We start from the raw sequence: 26,072 nt of genomic DNA, 5'->3' as shown, positions 1-26,072 counted from the left end.
CAACCGGCAGGGGATTGCTCTTAAAAGTGATGTGTGCAGAGGAGTACTCCACAGAGGTGGCTCTGCAGCTTCAGGTTTAATAGATCGGGAGGGAAAGTGTAATGAGTCATGACATGACTTGCTGAATCTATAACATATGTTCTAATCTCTTGCATTCTCGAGCGATGCGCTGTTCACCATATGCTTAGAATTCACAGTAGGGAAGTTCCCCCTCGGGGGTATGGTGCTTGAACAGAATTCAGAAGATACTTGAATTTCATAGGGAAGTGGAGTACGCACTCATATTGGACATTGCATCCTGATATAAAATATAGTTGAACAGTGCAGAACTTCGGGTTTGTAGCCCCCCTTTGTCAATATTGTCAAAATCTGCACTAAAAATAGTGATGCGTGATTTTAGATAGCAAACCTTTATTGTAGCTTTAAATCCACTTATATTTCTTGGAGTAGATGTTCTATTGCTGTTGGAGGAGGCCATAATGGGCTTTTATTGTTAGACGCTTTTTTGGATCAACTGATATTTGCTCGCCTTAATTGTCATTGGTAGGGAACGTTGGAGGTGTAGGAGTGAAAACAATGAGGGGAGGGTGAGAGTTGACACGAATGATCTTATGGGATTGCCCACAGAGTTATTTAATTAGTTTAAATTTTCTACAAGTGCTTAAGCACTATATTATGCTGATGACTTGATATTTGAATTGAGTTTGCAATTTTAAGCTTTACAAGTTAACACTGACTGAATATGGGGCTGAGCGGCAACGTGTTCTCTTTCTTGCCATGTTCTGGTACCCACTTACCCTGACTTATTTCCTTTTTTAATACATTTTTGTATAGAATATTATTCCTATTCTTGTCTTCTTCCTGCACCTTTTCTATTCCTGATGTGTGTTAATTTTTAAATGTATTTATTATTCCTATGGGGGAATTGTTCTTGATATTCTTGTTGAAAATATAACAGATTGGTCTTTTGCTTGTCACTATAATTCTGGAGTGACAATTCTCCGATGGGGTAGAGACCATAGAACAGTCGCTGGAAGCCCTAGCCCAAAACTGCATCTGTTATCTTTTTTCATTTTATTTAACTGAATGGCTGAGAACTTAAAGATGGTGAGCTGGAATAACAACCCGATAAATAGAAAAAAAAGGTTCTTAATTTTTTTAATAGAAACACGGCCGATATTGTCCTGCTTCACGAGACTCATCTTCAGCGAGACAGGGCATAGTACATTTTGAATTCTGTTTTTGTGAAAGAATATTCCAGTACTTTTGCTAGAAATTCAAGGGGTGTTTTTATCCTGTTTAGGAAAAATGTAAAGCTCTCTGTGGACAGGGTAGACATTGACTCTGAAGGTAGATTCGTAGCACTAAAATTGTTAGTGGAGAATATTCGTTTGATAATTATTAATATTTACGCCTCAAATGTTGCACAATCAGGTTTTTTCGGTAGACCGGATGATATTCTTATGAACATGGGAGACGGCACAATTCTGGTAGGCAGGGATTTTAAAACCATCCTAGATAAAGTATTAGACAAATTGTAGTTCTCAAGGTCTTATGCAGAGGAGAAGGCTAGGAAGAGTCTTTTATAATTTCTGCAAGTCTGGGACCTGCACGATATATGGCGGGACAAAAACCCTGGCAAGAGACAGTATAGTTTTTGTTCTATTCCACACAATACATCCTCTCGCATTGATTATTTCTTAGTGAGCGACAACCTTTACGGTACTGTGAAGAGTTCAATGATGGGAGAAATTGTAATCTCAGACTATGCGTGTGTCTTTCTAGAGTTGGTAAGTCTCTGGGAGATGTGAGGAATAGTAGGAAATGGAGGTTCGATACCCAGTTGCTGTCTGATGAAGACTTTGTGAAGCAAATGAGTTCAGAGATTTCATTTTTTATGAGGGAAAATGTAGGCTCGGTTAATAACTTGGGAATAATTTGGGACACACTGAAGGTGTATTTGCGTGGCAGAATAATTAGTTATGCCTTGTACAAAAAAAAGAATGCTGAGGCAGAGTATACAAAAGCAGAATTTACTTATAAGCACAGTATAGAAGTTCATAATAACTCCCCATCTAGTGTGTTTCTGACCGCTATGTTGAAAGCCAAATCCGCTCTAGACAGTATAATAAAAACAAAGGCGGAAAGCGATGTATTCTACACTAGGCAAGCATTCTGGGAACGAGGAGACAGAGCAGGTGCCCTACTGGCTGACAGATTGAGAGGCAGGGAATCTGGAAGACCAGTATTATCCATAATGAAAGATATTGGACCACCCTTAAAGAGAAACGAGGACATTTGTGAGGCGTTTAGGAAATTCTATGCATCCTTATATCGTGATGAGGGAAGTATAGGAGTGGAGGAAATGACAAGATTCCTAGACCAGTCCCCAATTCCGGAACTATGTAATGATGATATGCTCTCCTTAGACAAGGAAATAACAGTACTGGAGATTGCAGACACAATGAATCTTTTAGCCCCTGGAAAGTGGCCAAAACCAGATGGTTTCCCAATTGAATTTTATGGAACATTTTGCTCCCTACTAGCACCATTCTTGGCAGATCTCTTCAGAGAGATCATTACCACTGAACAAGTGGCTGATTCCATGCGAGCAGCAATAATATTGGTGATCCCTAAAACGGGTAAGAACCACTTGATTTATGGCAACTATAGACCAATTTCTCTTTTGAACGCTGACATCAAACCTTTAGCTAAAATATTTGTGGTAAGGATCAATCCTCTGCTCCTAAAATTAATTCATCAGAATCAGACGTGCTTCATCATGGGTTGGAACAGGTATGACAACTTTAGGGAGTTTTTGGATGTTATATTTATGAAGAATGACTCTCTAGAGCCTTACGCTGCTGTCAGTATTGACGCAGAAAAAGCTTTTGATAGAGTTAGCTGGAGTTATTTGCGACACGTTCTAATTAAGGTGAATTTTGGCCCGTGTTTTCTGAAGTTATTTGCTGCCCTCTATAAAGATGCGGTAGCCAGGGTTGCAGTGAATTGTTGTCTAATAGTTTTCAAATCAGTCGGGGTACCAGGCAGGGATGTCCGATGTCTCCTCTTTTGTTTACTTTATTTATGGAACCATTGGCAATTGCAATAAGGGAGAACACCAATATCAGTGGTCTCCGGGTGGGTAGTATCGTTTCTAAGGTTCTTCTTTATGCAGAAGATCTCCTGGTTTTGATTTCAGATCCAGAAGCTTCCTTCAAAGAATTGATTGCCACATTGACAAACTTTGGTAGAATCTCAGATTATAAAATCAATGTGACCAAAACATTAGTCTTCCCAATTCCAAGTTCATGCCACAGAGGTCTCTTTGAAATTGGGTGGGAAAGTTGGGTGGATAATGAATTCTGGTATCTAGGTATACAGATAAAGGAACATAAACAGTCTGTTGGCAATCAATATTTGGGAAAAACTTAAGAGATAACAATGCTGTGCTTGAAAGGGAAGAGATAAAATCTTACGTTATAGGGCAAGATGAACGTAATTAACATGACTCTGCTTCCAAAGTTAAATTATGTGTTTAGTATGCTGCCTTTGCTTTTAATGGGAGATCTGACTCGAGACAAAGTCCTGCCTACATTTCTGTGGGGTGAGGGAGAGAAGGCTAGGATTCCAATGGATGTGCTGGTGAAACCGGTACGCTTGGCCGGTTTTGGTTTCCCAGACATTGTTTCCTATCATAGAGCATTCTCTTTACGTACCCTACATTTTTGGTTAAGGGAGGATGTTGCTGACATCCCGAATTGGATAGTTATAGAGTAGAGTGTGGCCCAACCAATCCCCTTGGACTGTCTGCTCAGTTCAGAAAAAAGAATGGCACTGGGTAAAATCACCCCATTTATTAGACATATTTTGAAGGACTGGAAAAAGTACGGTGTAGATTCTGGGACAAAATATCTGTTGAGTTCCATTTCCTCAAATTGGTGGAACCCAGTACTGACATTGAATAACCGTACTCTTTCATGGTCTTCATGGCAGTCTGCTGGTATTTGGCATCTGGTTCAAGTGCACAATGGTGCTTCAATGCTCTCATTTGATTTTCTTAATTTCAAATAGAAGCATAGTGCTTCGGAGATTGGTCGATATCGCGTCCTTTGTCAAGTTTTTGGGAATGTACTCACACCTTTAAATGCCTCATTGCATGACATCCCTGCTTTGATGCATCTTTCTAGGAGCTCTCCACTTTCAGCCTCTACTATAAATAAGATACTGACGCAAATGAACAATAACGCTCCACCGGAACGAGGTAAGGCTTTGTGGTCCCTAGAGTTAGGTTCTGAACTATCAGAAAGTGATTGGAGTCAAATCTGCGTTGGTCCATCTAGGAGACAAGGTCGATCTGAATCTGAGGTTCACACAACAAAGAATTGTACTGGTTTTTGACATCTTACTCTAGCACTTTTGCATGTTAATACTTAATGCCATAAAGAGTTCCGTATACTCTAAAATGGCCATGCCACAAGATTTTCGCCGGTCCTTTGGCCATCTTCCTGCCGTCTCGGGTCCGGAATTGCCATCTATGGGAAGTCTTTTCCTGCAGCCACTCAACAGATCATCATTGTATGCACGACCTCTACAAAGAAGTGCAGCCTATGAAAGGCCTGAGTACGACCTTTGCAGCTGACCAGCATTTCCTCCAGCCAAGTCCTGGTGAAGCCCTGCTGGTCTGTCCTGAACTCAAGAAGGCCCTCATAAATGCTTCAACCACTGGGCCGGTGGGGACAACCAGTCGCAACCCTTGCTCGAGGATCTATGCCTGCCGAGCCTTCGAAGTTTCCCTGGATCACCTGGTGGACTGAGCAGCTCACTACTGGGATAACTGCTGCAGTTGCTGCAGTTCCGAGTGCATCTTTGGAACTTGGAGGATCTCAACTTGTACTACAAGATGCCTGTTCCAGTCGCAACAGAAGCAATGCATGGCCGGCTTCTTTGTTCGCCAACCAAAGATCTCTGGTCGCCATCTGATTGTGGCGATTCCCCAGTGCATCCAGTCTTATTAACTTCAGGAGTTCTCCTGAGGTTGCCTACTTCCTTTCGTGGCAAGGGTGATCAGCTCGCTTGTCTCTGGAACCATAATACAGGTACCACGACTGACAAACAAAATCCAATGCCCGAAAACTACCTTTGCACCTGCAACCCCCAAGCGCCCCTCGAACTGACCAAGCACAGAACTACATGGCCCAAACTGATTCCAGACCCCCTGAAGTGGTCTCTGGGAAAATCATAGTAAGGGGTGGAGGGTGGAGGGGGGTTACATTAACATACCGGTTTCTTTCTTTTCCCCATCCTCAACAGAGTTACATGAGGGCAAAGTCCTGGCCTTGATGTCTCCCTTGCCTGACTTTGATCGGTGGTAGTCTGTCTAGTCAGGTCCCCCCCTAAGCATTTTCTAGACTGGCAGGAAGGAGAGTGATACTTACCTTAACCTTTCTTAACTTTCTGGAACACTGAATCACAACCACTGGCATAGCTCAGTCCAATAGTAAAACCTACCTGAACAGTTTAACTTGTGGAACTGGTGACTCTAGGGCACTAGGCCCCATATCCTCTAAGGGCTGGGCTAAGTGTTGGAGATCTAGACTAGGGTGTTCTTAAGTGTTTTACTGTGTTTTTTTAACTTGATTACTTACCTGTGTTGCACTGGTTTTGAGTCAACTGCTTTTCGATCTTTTCACCGACTTTACCACATAATTATTGAAAGTATTGCCGACAATTCTACTAAATGGTTGCTCATCTGTCTTTAAGGTAAAAAGTTGTGGTATTTGATAGTAGATGTGTGCCAACACTTACACCTAGAGGTTTCATTGCCAAGTATGTATTTACATACAAAAGCCTAATAAATCAGTGTATGCGTTTGTGCTTCTCTGTCTAGCTTGAATTATTGGAGTGCTGTCATTGTAGTCCATCCGGCTCAACGAGGCAGAAAAGGAAGGTGGTCGGCAGAAGAAGATGGGCTGTGGGAACGCCCCAAGCTAACCCAAGGAACCTGGGCATTCGCAGCCGTTGGGCGAAAACGTCTATCTGATGGAAGCCTAACGCAGAACAGAAATACACAGATGAGACAACAGGAGGCAAAGAAACCAAAAAGCAAGTTTGTCCAAGACGAGAAGAGACCCTAATCTCCTGGCACCAATTTGCGGCGGTTAGATGGAAATACGCCAGAAGGAACCGATGAGTCCCCGAAAGGGCGATATGGACAACGGGCAATATGGGGAGCCACGCTGCATGCAAATAAACAGTGAGAAAGCAAGAGAAATGTTGAAAAGACACAGATCGAATAGGCGTTTTGTTGAATGGGAAAACAGAAGACTTACTACTCTGTGAGTGTATGCAATACATACTGGAGAAAAACCCTTGTTCTATATAACAGTTGTGCTGTGAAGGGAGAGATGCTTTAGGAACTGATATCTTTTGAATATACAACAGATGGAAAAAGAATCCAGGGGAAGGGAATCACCCTCTCGATCAAGGAACTATATTCTCCAGGAACATTTGCGTAAGAGTTATGGATTTTTAATTTTAAACATTTGTTACTCACTCAAGGCCAAAGATATTACCCTTTCCACCATACAATTTATTTTATTAAAGTGTAAGGGCCAGAATAGTAATTTGGACACGGGACGGTTTTGGTTTGGACATTCTGACATCGACAGACCCCTTAGTTTTGGTTTCAAGAAGAGAAACACCTCTAGTGCAGGGACAGAAAAGCATTTCACCACCACCTTTTACTTAATAAAGGTTTTTTACCAAAACCATGAACCCCTTGTGTCCGACTCTCATTTCTGGCTGCTCACACTTGCCACTCTGCTATATACCTTGATTGGGTTTGGCTAGACTTCAGTGTCTTCCCAGTTCAACATAATAGGTTGGTCTCCCAAAATCCACCTCCAGGGTTGATTTTGGAAATCCATCTTAACATCATTCTACAGATGTTTCGAAGCAAAAAGAGTGTCTGATTTTATTATTAGATCACAAACCCCTTTCCCTTCAACGTGTCATGTGAGTGTAGCTGAGAGTAGAGTAGTTTCATTCTGGAGGGCCTGCGGGGCCAGCGCCACATCCTGTGGAAAAACAAGCACCCAGAACCCTGATAACACCATTGAGGTCACTGTAGACAATCAGGCTAAAAAAAAGTATGATCCCAGAAAAGAGATAATTCACTTCTGGTGTGCTTGCCAGGATATACTCTTGGATATTGTTGGTGCACTGCCAAAATCATAGACCTAGTGGAGAGAGTGGTGGATACTGGCATCCCAGTGGACCCCAAAATGTTGGCAGCTGGGCTCAGGGAGCAGTTTGCCTCTTGGGTAACGCCAACTGCTCTATCTCCACTTATTGGAAGAAGGGTACCCTAGTAGGCCCAGTGGCTTCAGGCCTTTTGAGGACACCTTTTACAAGTAGCTTATCCATGAAGCTATTGACACATTTTATTATCGAAAAGGCACAAGCCTTTAACCAGAGTTATTCCCTTGCTAGATATTTTGGCACGGCCAGACATGGCAAGGAGGGGATGGGTCGCTCGTCTGGCCTCTGATGATTTCTATTGAGTCATCACAAATTCCCCTCCAAGCATCTCCTCCAGTGTGGCCAGGATGAGCTACCTCATCCTGACCCTGGGGGTGTTACCATGAGGGCGGATCGCATGGGGGAGATGGCTGTTGGGCGAAGGTGGTGACCCCATCAGGAGGGACGCGGTATTCTTCCCTTTCTGGGGAAGAAGACCTCTTATTCCCTAATTTTTGATAGCTTGTCGTCGCCATACAAATTCCTCACCTTTTAAAATACAGAACTCCATTCCTGTAAATCACTCTAGACAGAAGTCCATTCATACTTCCTGCACACATAAAACACAGTTAACATCTCATGGCTCTAATAGTTTTCTAAATAGAAATACTAAACAATATCACTTTGGGAATCCTAGAAACTCTATGGACTCGAACTCCCATAAAGCCTCAATACTGAGAGGAGGAGGAGGAAGGAGTTAATGCAGACTGAAAGAAACACAAAGTTAACTGTGTGGACTAATTCTTTTGATGCAGTACAAGTGCGCGGGATAAATTCAAAAATGGTGTCCACATTCAAAAAGGAAGAAGAGCCAGAGAGCGAGAGGCAGGACCGGCGACAGCAGCAGTATGGAAAAGGACAATGCTGGAGAAGGCAGGCATTTCCAGGCAGTCACTTGCAACTACACACCGACATGACGTGAGGCCAGAAGAGACACAGCAGGCCCGGTGGGAGGACCGGAGTACTGGCAGCAGCAGCATAGCTACCGGAGCCACGGTTGTGCCGAGAAGCAGCAGCCCTGCCAGCGGGTGAGCACGGAGGAGCGCTGGAGGAAGGTATGCAGTGTGAGGGAGGTTGTTGCAGAGAGGAAGCTTCATTGTAGCAAAGTGCCATGGGTTGGGAACACTGCAAGACACTGGTTAGTTTGCCCAGAGCCATAGGGGCAAATGGGGCTGAAGATTTATTTTTAAATACTCCATCAATCTTTTCGGAAGCTGCTGATACTGACTCGGATTCCACTATTACCTCATATTTCTCCACTCAGGCCCGAAAACAACATAAACGCTTATCTTCTATGATCAATCGTATTGATCAAAAGTAGCAGAAGCAACATAACCAATGCTATTCGAGTTAAACCAAGTGCTGAGATCTTTACTGTCATTATTTCAGAGCTTGCAGCATGATTCTAAAACACATTCTTCTCTGTTACATTTCATGTTGGCTAAGCTAAATGATAGGAACATGACTCTGCAGGGAGCAAGGGCTATTACTGTAACAAATGGTGCAGTTACGTTGTATCAAATAATGTCCTGCAAAACATCAATTAAGCTCCAATAGTGGGTCAAACACCGTTTATAACAGAGGATGTTTTTATAGTGGGCGAGAGAGATGGAGTGGAAGTCCCCGGTTTGTAACCCCTACCTTTTTTTTTTAAACAAAAGCCAGGAAAAAGGAAAAGGAATACAGCAACAAAAAAACGAAACATGTAAAACTAAAGATCTCCAATGCAAACTCAAAGTAATGTTTTTAATCTTTGACTGTTCCTGCAACAAAAGCGCAAATTCCAGACAATAGTGACCCACAAGGCCATATTAATGGACTAGGTAGGGGTGGAAATTAGGAAAAAGTTATCCACTTTGGGTCCAGATATAAGATTGGTTGATGTTTTCTCTACAATGAGCATAAGAACGGGCAAAATGGATTCGGGTATGCAAACAGACTCAATCACAGAAAAACAAACCCAGTGTAATATGGATTCTTTTGAACTCAAGAGGGATGACTGAATAAAGGGAAGAGGTGGTGAAACTCTGATTGGGAGGGAAAATGTGGTAGCTATAAAAACAGTTAATTGGGGATCACATTTAGATAATATTTTCTTTGGTGAAGGAATGCAACCTCTGAATATGGATAATGGCAATGAAAGGTTTCTTAATGAGCTGGAGTGTCTCCTGTGAAAGGAAACTGCAAACAGATGTTGCAGGGTTTCCCCAATTATTGGGTGAGTTGAACAAAAGACCCTGTGAGTCAAGAAATCTGATACAGAATGCCGTTAAACAAATAGGAAACCCTACAGCCTGTTTATTGCGGGGTGCTAGAGGTCCAGACGTTTGGGCCATCAAGGAGGAGAACCTTCCTTCCAACCTGCAATTTAATTGGCATTAAGTTCGAAGCAAAATATCTGTTAGTTACGTTAATAGTAATCAGATAAGTTGGAAATTGAAGGTTGAGTGCATTTCACTGAAAATAGACGCATATTCTTAAACAGGTCCGGCATTCTTATTCTGTTAGCAAAGATTCCCTGCCTAAGGGCTACCTCGACTAAAGATTTACAAAGAGTTGACTTTTTCTACACTGAAAGAACAGATGTGGCCACAGTGTCCTTTTTTCTAAAATCATGTTTGACCGTATATTAAGAGAATTACCTTTGTTATGTCACCTGTGGTATGAGCTCTCTCAAATGGATTATCAAGCTGAGCTCAGTAACGGCTCAAGATTTTACTCAAGGAAGGTAGGAACGAAGAACAAGTTAAGAGGTTTACAGGATAGAGAAGAGCATCGAAATAGGCAAGCACAAGAAGGGGATGGAAGAACACTCAGTGATATGAAAGATTGGCCGTGGGTGGCAGGAGCCATTAATGGGCAACCCTGTGCGAGACATTTGTAGCAACTCAATTAAATTATCAATATCATCCTGGAATAGTTGTGGAAACTGCCATGTATTTACTAATCCTATTTTAGGGAAAGCTTTGCAACAGTATTGTTTTCATCCAAGAAAGTTGGTTGACGGATGCACCTGTAGTGGAAGGGTATTTTGCATTGTTCCATTCGGTCATCAAAGGACAAAGGGGGAGACGATCGGGAGGTCTCGTAACCCTGATTAAAAGTAGCTCTGGGATCAGTGTTGATCACCAAATAAATGAGCAGCCAAGATTCCTTTACCCACAAGTAACTATTATGACAAATGGAGTTAATAGGAGGATGCTGTTATTGAATATCTATTGCCACTAATTGGTGTGTAAATTAGACTGCACACTATAAAACTCTTGACAGAATGCATATCGGGCTGGTCAACCAATATGGAAGCCGGCTCAATAGTTTTGGCAGGTGACCTTACCTCCTGCTTGTCTGAGGGACACTTGGGTGATGGCAGAAGAAGTGTCCTCCCGTCACAAAAACAAAATAGGGAAAGAGATGGTTAAAATGCCTAGAGTCCCTTGGTCGTACCCACTGAACGGTTCAATTGATGGGCGGGGCGGGCAGGTGCATGCAGAAGTGGCAGTCCGGCTTTTGTATCATTGCACTAATCTGAATGGTCTACTTCGGGGTTACGTCCTAAAACCTGCCTTTAGCAGGAAGATGAATACCACATATGTGGCAAGTATAGATGTAACGGCAGGGTTTATTAAGGTCAATAGAAACCTTTTATCGCCTAAGTTGGCCCGCTGGAATATACCGGGAGGTCTGATGAGACTGATTGTAGTTCTGCATGAGAATACGAATATAAAGGTCAGGCTGAATCATAATGGAAAATAGAACAGAACTATTCCAACCTTCACTGGAGTCAGACCAGGATGCATTTTAGCTCACTGTATTTTTAATGTATACATCTCAGATGAGGGAGAAAAACTGGCGAAATCAGTTTTCGCTTCACAGAAGTTGAATAAAAAAGATTAACGTGGCTTTCCTACGCCGGCGATTTCTTATTGTTCGATCTGACTCTCCAGGGCCTTCAAATGTTGATTGACGCATTTGGTTTATATGCCCAAAAACGACTTCTCTATTAATTCTAACAGGACAAAGGTTATTCGATTTACGAGAAAGAGAAAGGACAGGTTGCCCTCTTGGTGGTATGACAAACAAAAGCTGGAGACAGTGGATTACCTCATTTATTTGGGTTTTCCAATATTTGCAAAGCCCAGTAAGGCCACCATTAAAGAGTATCTTCTATAGAAACAACTGGTTTGGCAAACCAGATTACCAAGTTTGTGGGAAATATGGCAAATTCTCAATATTTCCAGCCTTACATTTCACCAAGGCAAAATAGTCCCAAATTTGATTTATGGTATAGAGCTCTATGACCATTCAACTTTGAACTTGTTGCCAGATTTTGAGGCATTAATCTGGAGGAAAATGCAGAATGTGCCAAATTATTTTCCTGGTGTCGCCATAAAATATGAATTGGGTATTCAATCCCTCAGATGTAGGGGGATTTGGAATTTCCATACTTTATTTCAGAAAATCCTAATTGCAGAGGTGAATACTCTTTACTGTGATGTCTTTGAGGTCATGAACAGTCACCACGAGGCGGGTACATCCAGTATATTGAACTAATTGGACAACATATGTGATAGTTTTCTCCAGTAGATTGGGTCTAGCCGTAAGGGGCTTCAATTTAGACTGGATAGCACGAAGAAACATTTAAGATTATGGGATTGGATTAATACCATTGACAAAATGCATGGTTACCCATCCTTAGTACATCTAGTGACGGTACATAAGAAACAGGGAATATTAGCACCATTTCCATCTATTTAGCCTAGTCGGTCGATAAATTAATTTCTGAAGTTTCAATGGAACCCCAACCAGTCTAATGAAATAATCTTAAAATATGGGAATAGAGATCAAATGTAGATTTTGTGTTACTGAGAATGAGGTAGAAATGATCAGGTACCTAGGTGTGAATTGTCCTTCCCTGCAACCCGCTCAATTGAAATATTTTGGACATTTTTTCTGCTCTGTGGAATATGTGGATTTGATTCTTTTTTAGAAAGATGTCTTGGCGGATTAGTAAAGTCAGCTATGATGACAGTCCCATCCCGTTTGGCAAAGTGTTTCTGGAATTCCAAATATATACAACCTCAGCGTCTCTGCAACTCTCACAAAGGAAGACCACAACATCCAGAGAAAGTGTGTTCAACACTCATTGAGGGAGTAGCGTCTCTTAAAGTCTTGGCCAAATTTGGGGGCCTTTTGGCTTCTTCCATCTGACATCAAGGGTGACCCCTAGAAGGGTTACTGAGAGTTAAGATGTTCGCCTCCTACCACATCCACTTAAGATTACATAATATATTACAATAAGTTGGTTTGTCTTGATTTTCTCTTAACCAAGTTCTTTTCACTGGATATATATAATAGATAGGCTTGAAGACACAGAGGCAAGAATTATCCCTCACAATCACAACAAAATGTACTTGCATGTTTATGTGCTGTTCAGTATTATATGGATTTGTGTGGTTGGACATTTGTCTCCCACCCGTCACTGACTAGGTGCCTCCTTCATTGGTTCTCAGCAGAAGATGTCCAGCTCACACGCCTGCTCACCAGTCGTCCTGGGCTGTTTTCGACTTTGGCTCTCCTGCCTGGGCATGGATCTGCCTCTGATCAATGCTTTTACCCAGAGTTTCTGGTATTCTTGGATTAGTTATTTCTGCAGGCAACCTTTGTGGCTTCTGGGATTCTGAGATTTGTATGTGGCTGTTTTGTTTACATTCAAGAGGATGAGATGGAGAGAACGGGATAGATACAGGATATCACCTAACAGGATTAGACTGGTTAAGATTGGTCAGATAATACCATGTGATGCTTGAAAGTAAACTACAGAAAAGCCCAGGTGCTGCTAGGATTTGTAGTTTGCTGATGCTTTTTTGCTTCAAAAATAGAATGAAGCTGACTAGATGGGTAAAGTAGAAACTGGCAACTGAGATTTGTACATACCTGAATTGCATATGCAGCAGAATCTTGGGCACGAACGTTATCGGCATAGGCGAGAAAGGCTCGAGTTAACTCCATCAGCAGCTCGTAAGCAAAGTTTGGATCTTCCACTCCAGTCTGAACAGAAAAGATGAAAAACAAAGAAGTGGAATAATGAACCATGACTACCAAAGTTAACAAAACATGATCAATGCTTAGGAGTGTTGTTAAATGCTCAATGACCAACTCGCACAAAGAACCCAACCCATGTTCAAACTACTAAATACTTTAATGTTAATGTAAGATCAATGGTAGGAACAACTAATCATTAAATGTGGAGGTTTATGCCTGTTGGTACTTGTCATGCCTGTGCCGCAAGTCCTCCAATTAACTCTAAGTGTGACCTGTCAGTAGTTCTCCAACAACCACCAGATAGAGTGATAGAAAGGGGTTCATTTCTGTGGAAATTCACAGTTCAAATGTGCCACCCATCTATCAACGGTGATTATATGTGCATTTGTAATATATTTTGGTACAATACAGCTATAGAATTAATCATAGCGATAACATGAAGTAGTAAAATAACTAATAACTTGCCCAATACATGCCATAATCTAATAACACAATGAGTTATGTAACAGTCATTCCTCTCCATAGTTTTAGCCCAGATCATTTCTTTAGTACAATTATCCAAATAAAGTTACTCATTGTAGTGACTACAGTACTCATAATCCTCAGTTCCCTATCCTCCATTCCTGTGGGCATCCCACAACAGCGAAAAATGTAGCCTCCCCTTTAAATTTAGTCCAGCATGCGAGACTACATGTGGGAACGCCCCCCAACCCCCGCCCTCTGGCACCTGACCGCTTTCCCCTTTTTAAACACATTTGATACATTAATACCTGGCTATACTGAATATTTTAGCCCCTGGCATACAAGCGGGCGAAGGTGGGTGGGATGTATGGAGGAAAGGGGACTAAGGACTTCCTGAAGGATTTTGGCAAAGAAAGGTAAAACCTGAGGACTTCTCTTGAGGTCTGAGGGTTAGGAAAGAACACTGGCAGGCAGAATTCCTGATTCAAATGGAACGGAGTGACCACCTTGGGCAAAAAGTTAGGATGAGTGCGCAAGATTATCCTGTCGTGGTGAAAGGCTTGCAAGTTAACAGTGCCTGCAGCTTGCACACCCTGCAGCAGAAAGGATCGCCACCAATTGCCCTGTATTCAGTGACACCAGCCTGATGACTACCGATACCATCAGCTCAAAGGGCTTGCGCTGTAAGGCTGCAAGAACCATGTTGAGGTCCCAGACCGGATGAGGCCTGTGCACCCGAGGAAAAAGTCTGGACAACCGCTTGAGGTGGGCTTTAACGAACAGGTTGGCTGCTGAAATGATGTGCTCTGGAGAATATTTGTAGGCCCCAATGGCCACCAGATAGGTGCGGCAGGTATCTACATGAACGCTGGAAAGAGCCATATGTGTGGAAAAAGCCAGCACATAACACAGGGAGCAGGTAAGGGGGTCAAGCCCCTTGTCACAAGCCCAGTGGCAACATCTCATCCACTTGCTCTTGTAGTGGGCCCTTGTAGACAGCCTCCTGAATGATGTCTCATGGTGAAGTTTCAGCTGGTCAGGAACCAGGCTGGTAGGGCTAGCCGGGCCTGGGAGCTGCACCGCCCTCCCCTGCTGCACCAGAAAGCCCCTGCTGGGGATCTGAAGGCGGACCAGTCCCTGGGAGCACAACTGCAGTAGATCCGAGAACCAAGCCCTCGACGGCCAGTGCAGAGCGATCAGGATGAGGCTGCAGCCCACCGACGCCCAGAATTTGTGGAGGGTCCATGGGAGCAATGGTGGAGGAGGAAATGCATAGCAACTGCGTCCCTGCCAGCAGAGCTGAAACGCATACCCTAGAGACCCCTGGCCCCAGCCCGCCCAAGAGGCAAACCAGGGGCACTTGGAATTCAGAGGGGATGCAAATCAATCCAGATCTGGAAACCCCCATCTCTCGAACAGTGGCAACAGGAGTTGATTTGTAATTGAATCCCAAGTGGCTGAGCTGGTCTGCTTCCGCATGCTGTCCCGCGGGCGGTGGACCAAGGAAATGCAAATACCCTCCACAAGGGCCCATTCCCAGAACGACACTGCCGCTGGCGGGGGCCGGGGCGGTTGTCACCTTGCTTGTTCAGGTAAAACATTGTTGTGGAATTGTCGGTCCTGACCAGAACCGGTGTCTCCGATGAGAGGCAGAAAAGCCTTGTGCGCCAGGCGCATTGTTCTGAGTTCCAGCAGATTGATATGCAAGGGGGACTCCGCCCTGGACCATGCACCATGAATGGTGTAGCCCCGCTGTCCAAAAGCGAGGATTCCATCGTCACCACCAAAGCCGGCTCCAGCTGCATAAAGGGGGCTCCCACTGCCACATTGCCATCCACCAATCACCAGCAAAGGTCCGGGAGGAGGAGCAGGTGTATTGGGATCGTGTCCGACTGAAACCGCGTCTCCTGGTCCCAATTGGCCGCTAGGTGGAGCTGGAGACATCACATCTTGAGGCAGTCGTGCTCAACCGTGAGCATGCAAGATGCCATCAGCACCAGAAGGTGCTGGGACCACCATGCCGAGGTGGTCGAGTTGGCTAGAAAGTGCCCTGTTGCCTTGCGGAGGGAAAGGAGCCTCTCGGGCGTGGGGAACATCTGCTGCACCATCCTGTTCCAGAGTACTCATAGGAAAAGCAGATCCTGGGTGGGAGTCAGGTGCGACTTCTGCTGGTTGAAGGAAAAGCCCAGGTGATGAAGAAGAACATCCGCCAGTGGATGGCAGGAGTGCACTGCCGTCCCAGCGAGCTGGCCCTGACCAGCCTATAGTCCAGATAAGGGTATAGGTGGTGGCCCTCCAGGTGGAGAAGAACAGTCACCGCATTCATCTGCTTCGTGAACACACGAGGAGCCAATTGAAGCCGAAAAGCAGCACCTCGGTATTGGAAGTTGTGAACTGCAGAAATGTCCAATGTGGCTAGTAGATTGGGGCATGAAGGTACGCATCCTTGAGGTCTAGGGAACATATCCAGTCCCCTGCGCAGAAAGACTCTGCTATGTGTGTGGGAGTAATCCTCTTGAAGCGTTCAAGCAGTAAAGACAGGATGAGAAATGACAGGCCTAGGACTATCTTCAGGCCAGCCTGGTTGTTCCTGGGTACTGCAAAAATCCTGGAGTAGAAGCCGTATCCCCTGTCCGACTGACGAACCGACTCCACTGCCTGCATAAGAGAAACGATCCCCCGGTACAAGAGCCGGGGACCCTATCTGATGTAGAGGAGGAGAGGATGGTATATGAAAAGGAAGAGGAAGACTAAAGTCTGTGGAGACTATAGAAAAGATCCAAGGACTCTGGAAATAACGCTTCCAGATGCCCTGGTAGAGAGCCAGCCGGCCCACTACAGGCGAGCTGTGTTCCCTGACCGATGCTTCGCTGCTTCTTGGCATCAAGAGACAGGAGCAGAGGAGGGGAAGCGGAAAAACATGTAAAGTCCTCTGCTGCTTCTGCCTGGGGTCACTGGGCGACCTGTCAAGCCTCCGTGCAACACGGTCTTGAAATCCCTTGAAGTTGGTGAAAGCTCTGGACTTGAAGCTGGTCCTGCCCTGTGACCGAGAGAAGGACTTCTGCCCCGGCTCATACTAATGCCAAGGACTTGGAGGTCTGTGTAGAGGTCTTCTTCTTTGTCAACTTGTCATCAGTGGACAAATGAAAAAGGTTGGAGCCCTTCAAAGGGAAGATCCAGGATCCGCTCTTACACATCTGCTGAGAATTTAGTGGCATGCATCCATGTCATCTGTCTCATCTGGACCCCCAGGCACATACCTCTGCTGGCTGTGGCAAGGTCCGGGCTCCCGCCAGACCGACCTTAAAAGAGGCCTGCCCCTCTAGAGGGAGATCACGCAGGAACTCTGCGAGCTTGCACCACAGCCTCTGATTTGACATGGCAAGGAGGGTCGTCAGCGTTAGCCTTCCACAAATGCAGCCCTGAGATGACATAGCAGCGTTTGCCTAAGACTCAAGGACCTTGTCCTCTTTGAACAGACAACTAGAGGTGGCTCCCATGGAGGAAAATTATGAAGACGATGGTGTAGAATACAGTGAGGCCGCCACCACCACTGAAGAGTGAAGCTGGGGTGGCAGGCCAGGAGGGCTGGCTCCAACTCCAAAAGCATGAACCTGCTGTGCAACTTCTTGTTCTTCTGGGCATTGGCCTTAGGCTTCTCCCAGACCTTTCTCGTCACCTGTAGGACTTCCTTGTGGAGCAGAAATTATAAGTTACTCACCATAGTGACTAACATACTCTTAGTCCTTAGTCCCCGTTCTTCCATACTGCATGGGTGTCCCTTCCAAGGGACGGGAGACAGAACCTTCTATCACCAGAAAAAAACCTTCTTCCCCTTTAAATTTAGAGGCGCACGGGGGTGCGGCCTGGGAGCATGCGGTGCCCTGACTCCACCCTCCGGCGCCACACCTCAGTCCCCATTGATGCATCGACAATAGATTTAACATTGCCTAATGACACCAGTATTATTAGGGGGGGTCGGGAGGGGAGGATGGTGGGACATATGGAGGAAAGCAGATTAGTCACTACGTCCGTCCCGTTTCCTCCATGCTGCATGGGCGATTACAACTGAATGTAGCCCCAGGGTGGAGAGGAGACCCTCCTTAAGCAAATATGTTCCTGAGAACCACCTTTCTGAAAGCCGCATCAGATCTAGAGCCGGCATCCAAACAGTAATGCTTGCAGAAAGCCGAGGGAGTGGCCCAAGTGGCCGCCCTGCTTATGAGTTGCCAAGGGACATGGCGCTGGAATGTGATGGTTGTTGCCTTGGCCCCGACTGCGTGGGCGTGCATTTTTCACCGGGAGCGGCTTGTGCTGGCCCTCGTATGCTTCTTTGAAGGATGAGACCATCCAGCGGGATATGTCGGCCTTAGAGGCCTGATTGTAACGCTCCCCTGATTCCCACGGAGGCGCTGGTCCCGGCTGAACTGTTATAGTCTCTTCAATTGAGAAGCGTAGAGCTCGGATGACTCTCTGGACTGGGCTTCCTCTTATTGACCGTCTGGCTTGCAGGGTAAGGTTTCTGCAGGCGGAAGAAAAAAGGGTTAGTGACCGTTTGGCTGGACTTCCTCCTCACTAATCGCCAACTCTCAGAAAGTCCAATGTCCTGGTGAGCTCTCACCTTAGGCGTATAAATGCTGGGCTCTCCATCCTGCGACTTATGCAGGGGTGCGTGGGTTCCAGTTACGTCACTAAAGGTCCTAAAAGTCTTTTGTGGCCTTAGAAGTGGCACAGGTGCTGAGATGCCAAAAGGTGATGCCGCCGTTACTGCACGAGCGGATGCCAGTAGGTATAAAGAGTTTATAGTCTTGAAGAGATGGGCACCTTTAATGAAGTCTTTGCATTGTCTTTTTCAGGTGCCTGGATGCTGAGGGCGTGGTCACTGAGATCGCGACACGTGCGGTTGTACGTAGGTATGGGAATTTCAATGACACCTCAATAATGTCCCTTGTTTTCTGTTTTCAGGTCTTTAGATGTTGCGGGCGTTGTTCGTCCGTTGCCGTTGCACGTGCGAAGTACGTGAGTATAATGGTCTGTGACCTTATTATAGCACCTCTAACAATGTTCTTTTCTTATTTGCAGGTGTCGGGACCTTGCGGGCGTTTTCCCAGTCGCGGATGCACGTGGGGAAACACGTAAGTGTTAGGCTTTCTTGCAGTCTTTAATGGCACTTAAATAATTGTTTTCAGTTGCCGGGCTGCTGCGGTTGAAGAGATCCTAATACGCGCACAAAAGCAGGTAAGAAAAGTAAATGCGGCCGCCTTCACCCGATTCCTACTTAACAATGTTCTTTGTCTTTACAGGTGCCGTTAGGCTGCTGAAGAGAAGGCCGCAAAGAATCCGTGAAAGCACAGATGGATCAGGTAAGCGAGCGCGGCTGCGAACGTGTTGCAACTTTCTAACCTTATGTTTCTTTTGCTTGCAGGTTCTGCCGGTGTCTGGATTCCTGGATGGTAAGTATAGTTCTCGTGTCTTTCTTCCACAGGTTGCTGAGCTGAAGCTGGAGATGTCACTGGAATGCTGGAGCTGACTCGGTGAGCGTCCTGCTGCAGATGCAGAATAACGCGAAGCACGTTTTCCCAATCGGGTGCGATTTAAATAGTGTTGGAGTGATTGGGTGTCTTCTTCCTCAGCCTCGCCCAGGTAAAAGAGTTCCTGTGTTCCAGAGCTAAGGAGTGGCACCAGCCCCACCCAGGTAAGAAAGTAGTCCCAGTTCAGGGAATAGTTCCTCCCAGCAGAAGGCTGGGGACTTCATCCTGCCAGCATTTGCAAAGGTGAGTATGCAGCATGGTCTGCTACAGGTAGGTCCACCCAAGCACCTTTGCAAGAATTATGAGCCCGGCGCCCCTGGCGCCGGGACTGAGGTTCTTTATGAGCCCGGCGCCAAAGGCGCCAGGACATGGTCCAAATGGCCCCAATAGGGGTTTGCTGGAGCCGGGGACGAGGGTCGTGAGCCTGCTTCCGGGGATGCTGTGCTTGACCTGGCTTCTCGGGAGCAGTGCTCATGACACTGATCTTGCACCTCCAAAAGTGACAAAGAGGGCGTCTGATTTGCAGAAGCCCTTGGTCCTGTCGAGGTAGAATTTCAGGACCCGCCTGACATCCAGGCAGTGCAGAACTCTCTGTCCCTCATCCTTAGGATCTGAAAAAAACCTAGGAAGGACTATTTCCTCGTTCAAATGGAAAGAAGTCGGCACATTAGGCAGAAATGCTAGGTGTGTCCGCAGGACTACTTTGTCCCTGTGAAAGGTAGTATATGGTTCTGAGGCAAACGGCACCTGTATTTCTCTGACTCTGCGAGCCGAGGTGAGGCCTACTAGTAAGGCCGTCTTAATGGTGACAAGCCTGCTGTCCGCGGACGCCATAGGCTCAAACGGTTTGTGCGCCAGGGAGCCCAAGACTATGTTCAGGTCCCACACAGGGTGTGGCCTCTTGATGGGCGGGTAGAGCCTTGCGAGCCCGATCAAATGTTTCTTGACGATCGGATTGGAGGAGAAGACCCCCTCCTCTGAATTCCTGTAAGCCCCAATGGGTGCGAGGTAAGTGCGGCAGGTGTCCACCTGCACGTCAGAGTGGGCGAGGTACGCCGAGAAGGAGAGCATGTCATCCAATCACATGCCAGGGGGTCAATTTCCTTGGAGTCTGCCCAGTGGCAGAACCTGGTCCATTTAATTTTATACTGGGCCCTGGTAGTCTTGCTCCTGGAGATATGTAGGATTTCCAGATTAGCCTGTGAGAGGCTGAGGTGCCTTAGCTTTACCTGCTCATGAACCACGCTGTGAGGGCTAGTTTCTGTGGCGCGGGGTAGATGACCCTGCACCCCCTGCTGCGCCAGAAGATGTGCTGGGCCCGTCGGAAGTTGAATCAGTGGCATCTCCGAGAACCATGGCCTGGCCAGCCACCATGGAGCTATTAGAATAATGTTGAACTGGCGAGACTCCTTGATCTTACAAATCACTCTGTGAATCAGCAGAGTGGGCGGGAAGGCATAGGCGGTCATGCCGTTCCACTGAATCCGAAATGCATTGCCCAGGGATCCGGGGCCCTGTCCCCGCCAGGAGGCGAACTGAGGGCACTTCTTGTTGTGCCAGGTGGCAAAGAGATCCACCTGGGGGAGAACCCATCTGTTGAAGATCTCCTGAATAACTAGGTCGTTTAGTTGCTCCCAACCTGCTGAGCCAGTCTGCCTCGAGGTTGGAATCCCCCGGAAGGTGGACTGTCGAGACGTAGATGTCGTTTTCCAGGGCCCACTCCCACATGCTGATTGCCAGTCTGCACAGTGGAGGGGATCTGGTGCCTCCCTGCTTATTGACATAGTACATGCTGGTCGAGTTGTCTGTCTGGATGAGGACAACCTTGCCTCTGAGAAGTAGAAGGAATGCTCTGAGTGCTAGCCAGATGGCGTTCAGCTCCACCCAATTGATGTGGTATTCCAGGTGCCATGGACTGAGAGATCGTCCAGGGTGGCTCCCCAGCCCTCGAGCGAGGAGTCCGTGGTGATGGTGACCTGCGGGGTGGGATGCCAGAAGGAGAAATGTGAAAGATCTCCCTCCATCGTGACGGACGATTCTTCAATGCCCTGTGACCGAGAGCGATGTCTCGGCGCTGGTCGGGCCGCAGGCACTCAAGACAGAGCGCATGGGGGCACCAGACGAGGGGACAATTGTTCGCAGGTGGCGCATCTTACAAATACTCCGGCAGCCGATGTGCGCCGGGGGAGGTGAGGCAACAAAGGGAGGTGAAGAAGATTGAAAATAAAAAGAATAACAGGGAGGAAGCAGAAAGTTAAAGTTTCAGCACCTAGCTGCCAGGTCCGACACCGTCCGTGACAAAAAAAGAAATGAGGTGAGGCGCCAGAGGGAGGGGCCTTGAGGGGGGCATTCCCAGGCTGAGGGCCACGCCCTGTCCGATGGTCTAAATTTAAAGGGTAAGTGGAATTTTTCACTGCCGACGGTTATGGTACAGTCTCCATTTTGGGGGACTCCTACAAGGATGGAGGAAAGGGAACGCAACGTATATCTCATTCTTGCAATATAGTAAAAGATGTTTAAAAGTCTCAACATCTTTTGGCATCAACAGCCTTGTTAATCTCCATTGATGGCAATGTATTACAATTACGATATACTTAATCACGTCTGATCTTGTTATTGGAGAACTGAAGCACAAAGTGGTAGTTCGAATGAGACAGGTACAATATTAACCAGAAGGCGCTTTTGTAGAAAGTTCAATGAGATTCTATTCGTACACTATGGCCCTCATTACCGGTTTGCCGGGCCGGCCAACTGACCTACCGTTTCCACCGCCAGAAAGGGCGGTCTTTCCCATGGAAGGGAATGCCAGTAATACCAGCTTTTATTTGCCATTGGGGGCCTGATATACCTTCAGCTCTTGGCTGGAGGTAAATCAGGTAACCCCCACCAGCAAAGCTGTAGTTTGGCGGTGCAGTAAAAGTGCTAGTAGTGGATTTAGCAGCATTTTTACTGCCACTTTTACCTCACTGCCAACAATGTGATGAGGCCCTATCTCTGCTAGTCTGTTTTGTTGCTCAGAAAATTCCGGCTACCTCCTGGTCTTAGTCAGGTGCTAGGAGATATTTCAACCAATAAAGGTGATTGTAGATTTCCCATGCTTCAACATTTTTGACATACTAGCAGTTAATGTATTTGTAAAGGTATTTGATTGAGCTGAGGTTATTTTGTTATAATAGTTCAAGGTCATCTTAGTTATAATAAAAATCCATTGAAATGAGGCAAAATTGACCACGTAAGTATTCTGTTGGGAGATTTTGAGGACAGAAAAAAAGTTTCATGATACAAATATTATCAAGAGTCCATAGCGCTCTCAACTTTTAGTCCCCACATCCCATCCTCATATGTCATAATAGGTACCAATTGTAGCTTACAGATGTCTATATTGAAGGCTTCAATGTAAACCCACAATTTATTTTAGCAAAAGCCCTAATTCCAGACATATACTGTTTAGCTGAGCACTGGACACAATCTGAATGATCATTCCAGTTTATCCCGTTGCCAATGCATAATCTATGTATTTCCACTTCTGTACTGTCCCTGGCTACTGTTCCATTTACTCCCCTCCACAACCTGCTCAGAATGTCCCTCAAATTCACCTAGATGTAAGAGGCTCACTGCTTCCCATCAAATCCAATTTTGTATCTATTGTAATTTTTTTGTGATCTAAAGATTGTTCCACCTGTATACACATAAATAAATACTGCAAGAAATGTATAGGTTGATACTATATGGAATATAAAATGCACCACTCATCTATCAACTGTGATTATATGTACAATGTATGCTGAAAACTGACACACATAATAAAAAGGACACATTACGCACTAGAGCTCTCTTAGTGTAGAGTACCTTTACAGAGTACCTTTACTACACGTTTGTGGGTTTTTAACCCCAACATGAATGGGACTGAAGTTGTGCTGCATAGTAAACTTTAATTAAGTGCAACAAAAGGGTACTTGCACCGGAACAACTGAGCCAATCTCAAGAATACAAACGATAATCCACCTGGTTATTGATGATTTCAAAACATGCCCGACCCGATATGGGAGGCCGTATGTGACATCCAGCTTTGAGACTGGGAAGCACCCTTTCACCTCAGAAGATGGCCTAGGAAAGCTGGTGGGGAAGCAAAGCTCCTTGTCAATGGGCATTGTGGACAGGACTAAAAAGTGGGAGGAGTGAGTGTGTTGCACCACCTTTCGCTGTGAAAAACTGTATGGTTGTGAAATCTATAAGGCATGCAAATTACACTTCAAGAGCTGATTAGACAATTAATAAAAAGTTTGTCTTCCAAACAAAATAAGGTCTGTCACAATAGCCACTAGTTAAAAGGGCTTATGAGCTATTAAGAGGGTTTTTCACGAGTTGTGGAGTGGGGGTCGTGAAGGACCCCTCTTTTCTGACCCGAAAGGGTTTCCACCAAGTTTCACCAAACTCTTACTGGTAGAGTGATGGAGCAGCACCACGCCTTACACACTGAGATGATCAGGGGAGTTGTGCAAAGTGCAGTTAACATCCGCATTGGTTGACTAGCAATAGATTGCTCACACAGGATTCAAAAATATTATTAGACAATAAAGGTGAAATAAGAAACTGGATATTACAAGGTAGGTAAACTAAATAAACATATACACATCACCATACTGGAGGCCAATTGGGGAAACCAACTACACTTCAGATCAAGGACAGTTATACAATGTACTGTTAAGCAGGATAACATGTTGGGGTGGGAGGAGATGTAAGTACATATCATCAACGATATCAAATCATAAGGAACACCAACATCTTGTAAAACAATCTTAAGGAGTCCAACCCTATCCAAGGAACAATTGTAAAACAAGATGTTCAGATAAGTAAATAGTTTTGGATTCTTAAGGGGGTGTTTAGTACGCCTTTAGCATTCTATGGGACTCAGTGGAATAGACAAGTGCAGTTAGATGGCGATAGTTCCAAAGACTGCCACATAGCAGACATTTGGGATCAATGATACCAAGATCAAATAATTGTATACAATTTTTGTTAGGGGTCTGTGTAAATGTATGGACAAACTTAAATGTAAAGTTGACATCTTCACAAAGAAACTATCAGGATGTTCTCCTCCCAAATGTCTCCCAAGGCAAATAGGGAGCTAGGCTTTCAGGACATCTCAGTCAACTGTCCCAGTCTGTAGAGTTCAAAGGGCGTTCCTTCACTTTCCCCTGTGGGTGTTGAAGGTTTAAGAGAACCCAAGCCCTCTAGTTGGCAGATTCTAGCAGCAGGCTTGCAGGGATGGCTAAGATTAAGTCTAGCCAACAGCCTGTCCAAGCAATGGAACATTTCAAACAGTTTGGTAGCAGCAACATTTTGAGAGATAGAGATTGAAACCCATAGTGTTCTGAGTGGAGTGGCTGGTCATTGGAATAGGACACTTCTCATCTTCTCCTGCCATAACCTCCTTACGCTGCTCTTGTTCCTCCTCCCACCATCTGTGCCTACCTAAGAGTGACCTATTCTAGGTGACTAGGCAACGGTCTATCTCGCTCACCTTTACTCTTATCTCATCTACTTTTCTCCCACCTCCTCACTACCCCTCTATTCTTCTAATGTGATTGCTCCAGAGTCTCTCATGCCCTGATACCCATCTCTCCTCCTTACCCTTCCAGACAAGTTGTGGTTTCAGATATGACCAAATTCTTCAATAGCACCACCCCGTTCTGTCTGCTCTCACCTCCTGCCAGCACCAGTACCCTTTCACTCTTCCCTTCTGACGTTATCATCTCCTTCTGCTAACTCTTCCTTCCCAATGTTGCCACCTCCACCATTACCTCTTTCCACTGCCACCTCCTTCTGTTCAAGCCTCCCTCCTGCTATTACAACCTGCGTTGCCGCTACCACGACCTCCCTCTGTTCACTCTTCGCTCTGGATTTTACCATCCCCGTCATACCCCTAATGTTCACTACTATCTCATGTCCAATACCATTCTCCGCTGTTGCCACTTTCTCCTTGAGCTTCTTACTGTCACTAGAGAGGTTTTCCTCCTCGAATTCAGTCAATTCCCCCTCTGTTGTACTGAAAAATAATCTTATAGCCGAATGAAACGTATAATATGTTGGCCAGAAGCGAATTGCATCATGTGACAAACATCGTAATCCGAGAAACCTGAATGTAACCAAAGGGAGTCCATTTTGTGTAATGGCAGTCATTTTCTTTTTCTGTAACGCGGTGTGAGGCCATGGCTTGAACTCTGAAATACTAACGCAGACAAGAATACAGGACTGTACAAAAATACATTTGCGCCTTGAAACACTTGTGTATAGGCGCGTTACAAATGCCATATCATATCATTGTTTTCCCTACTCAACATCCTTGAAGCCGAGCAGAAGCCACGCCTAATCAGTAGTCCAGGTGCCGGTCTGTCTTGCCAGCACTGTTGTAAAAGGCAGTTAAACATGAATGATATGATCCTAGCGGTGCTGCTTCATGGGGGATGGTATTTTCTGCTTCAGAACTGTCTGACCCTTAGCTCATGAGCCGTAGCAAACAGATAACGTAGTATGGAATGTTTCGCTGCTTAGAACAGGATATCCTTACCGAGCCAGAGCTCCATGTTCCTCATAACAGAAAACTGTCTCTGCTGCCTTTGCAAGAATAACTGATGTTTAGACTGAATGAAGATTTGTCAGAGCGTGTCATAATTGTCAATCACTGAACCCTAGCCTGTATGACATGTACAAGGGCAGATCGAATAGCTTCCA

The 26,072-nt window shown here is 45.4% G+C and overlaps 1 protein-coding gene across 3 annotated transcripts in view; it reads right to left on the bottom strand.

The window, feature by feature from the left end:
* The window catches only part of ATR (ATR serine/threonine kinase), a 1,676,349-nt gene that overhangs the window by 1,011,514 nt on the left and 638,763 nt on the right, over positions 1-26,072 (bottom strand). For all 3 annotated transcript variants that reach the window (XM_069618270.1, XM_069618272.1, XM_069618271.1), the window contains one exon: positions 13,237-13,350. In XM_069618270.1, the coding sequence (XP_069474371.1) occupies positions 13,237-13,350 (114 nt within the window). The remainder of the gene's footprint in view (positions 1-13,236; positions 13,351-26,072) is intronic.

This window comes from Ambystoma mexicanum, chromosome 10 (assembly GCF_040938575.1).
Source record: "Ambystoma mexicanum isolate Mex_15411 chromosome 10, UKY_AmexF1_1, whole genome shotgun sequence".
Taxonomy (NCBI): domain Eukaryota; kingdom Metazoa; phylum Chordata; class Amphibia; order Caudata; family Ambystomatidae; genus Ambystoma; species Ambystoma mexicanum.
Note: the sequence above shows the minus strand (reverse complement) of the source record. Positions and strands in the feature narration are given on the sequence as shown.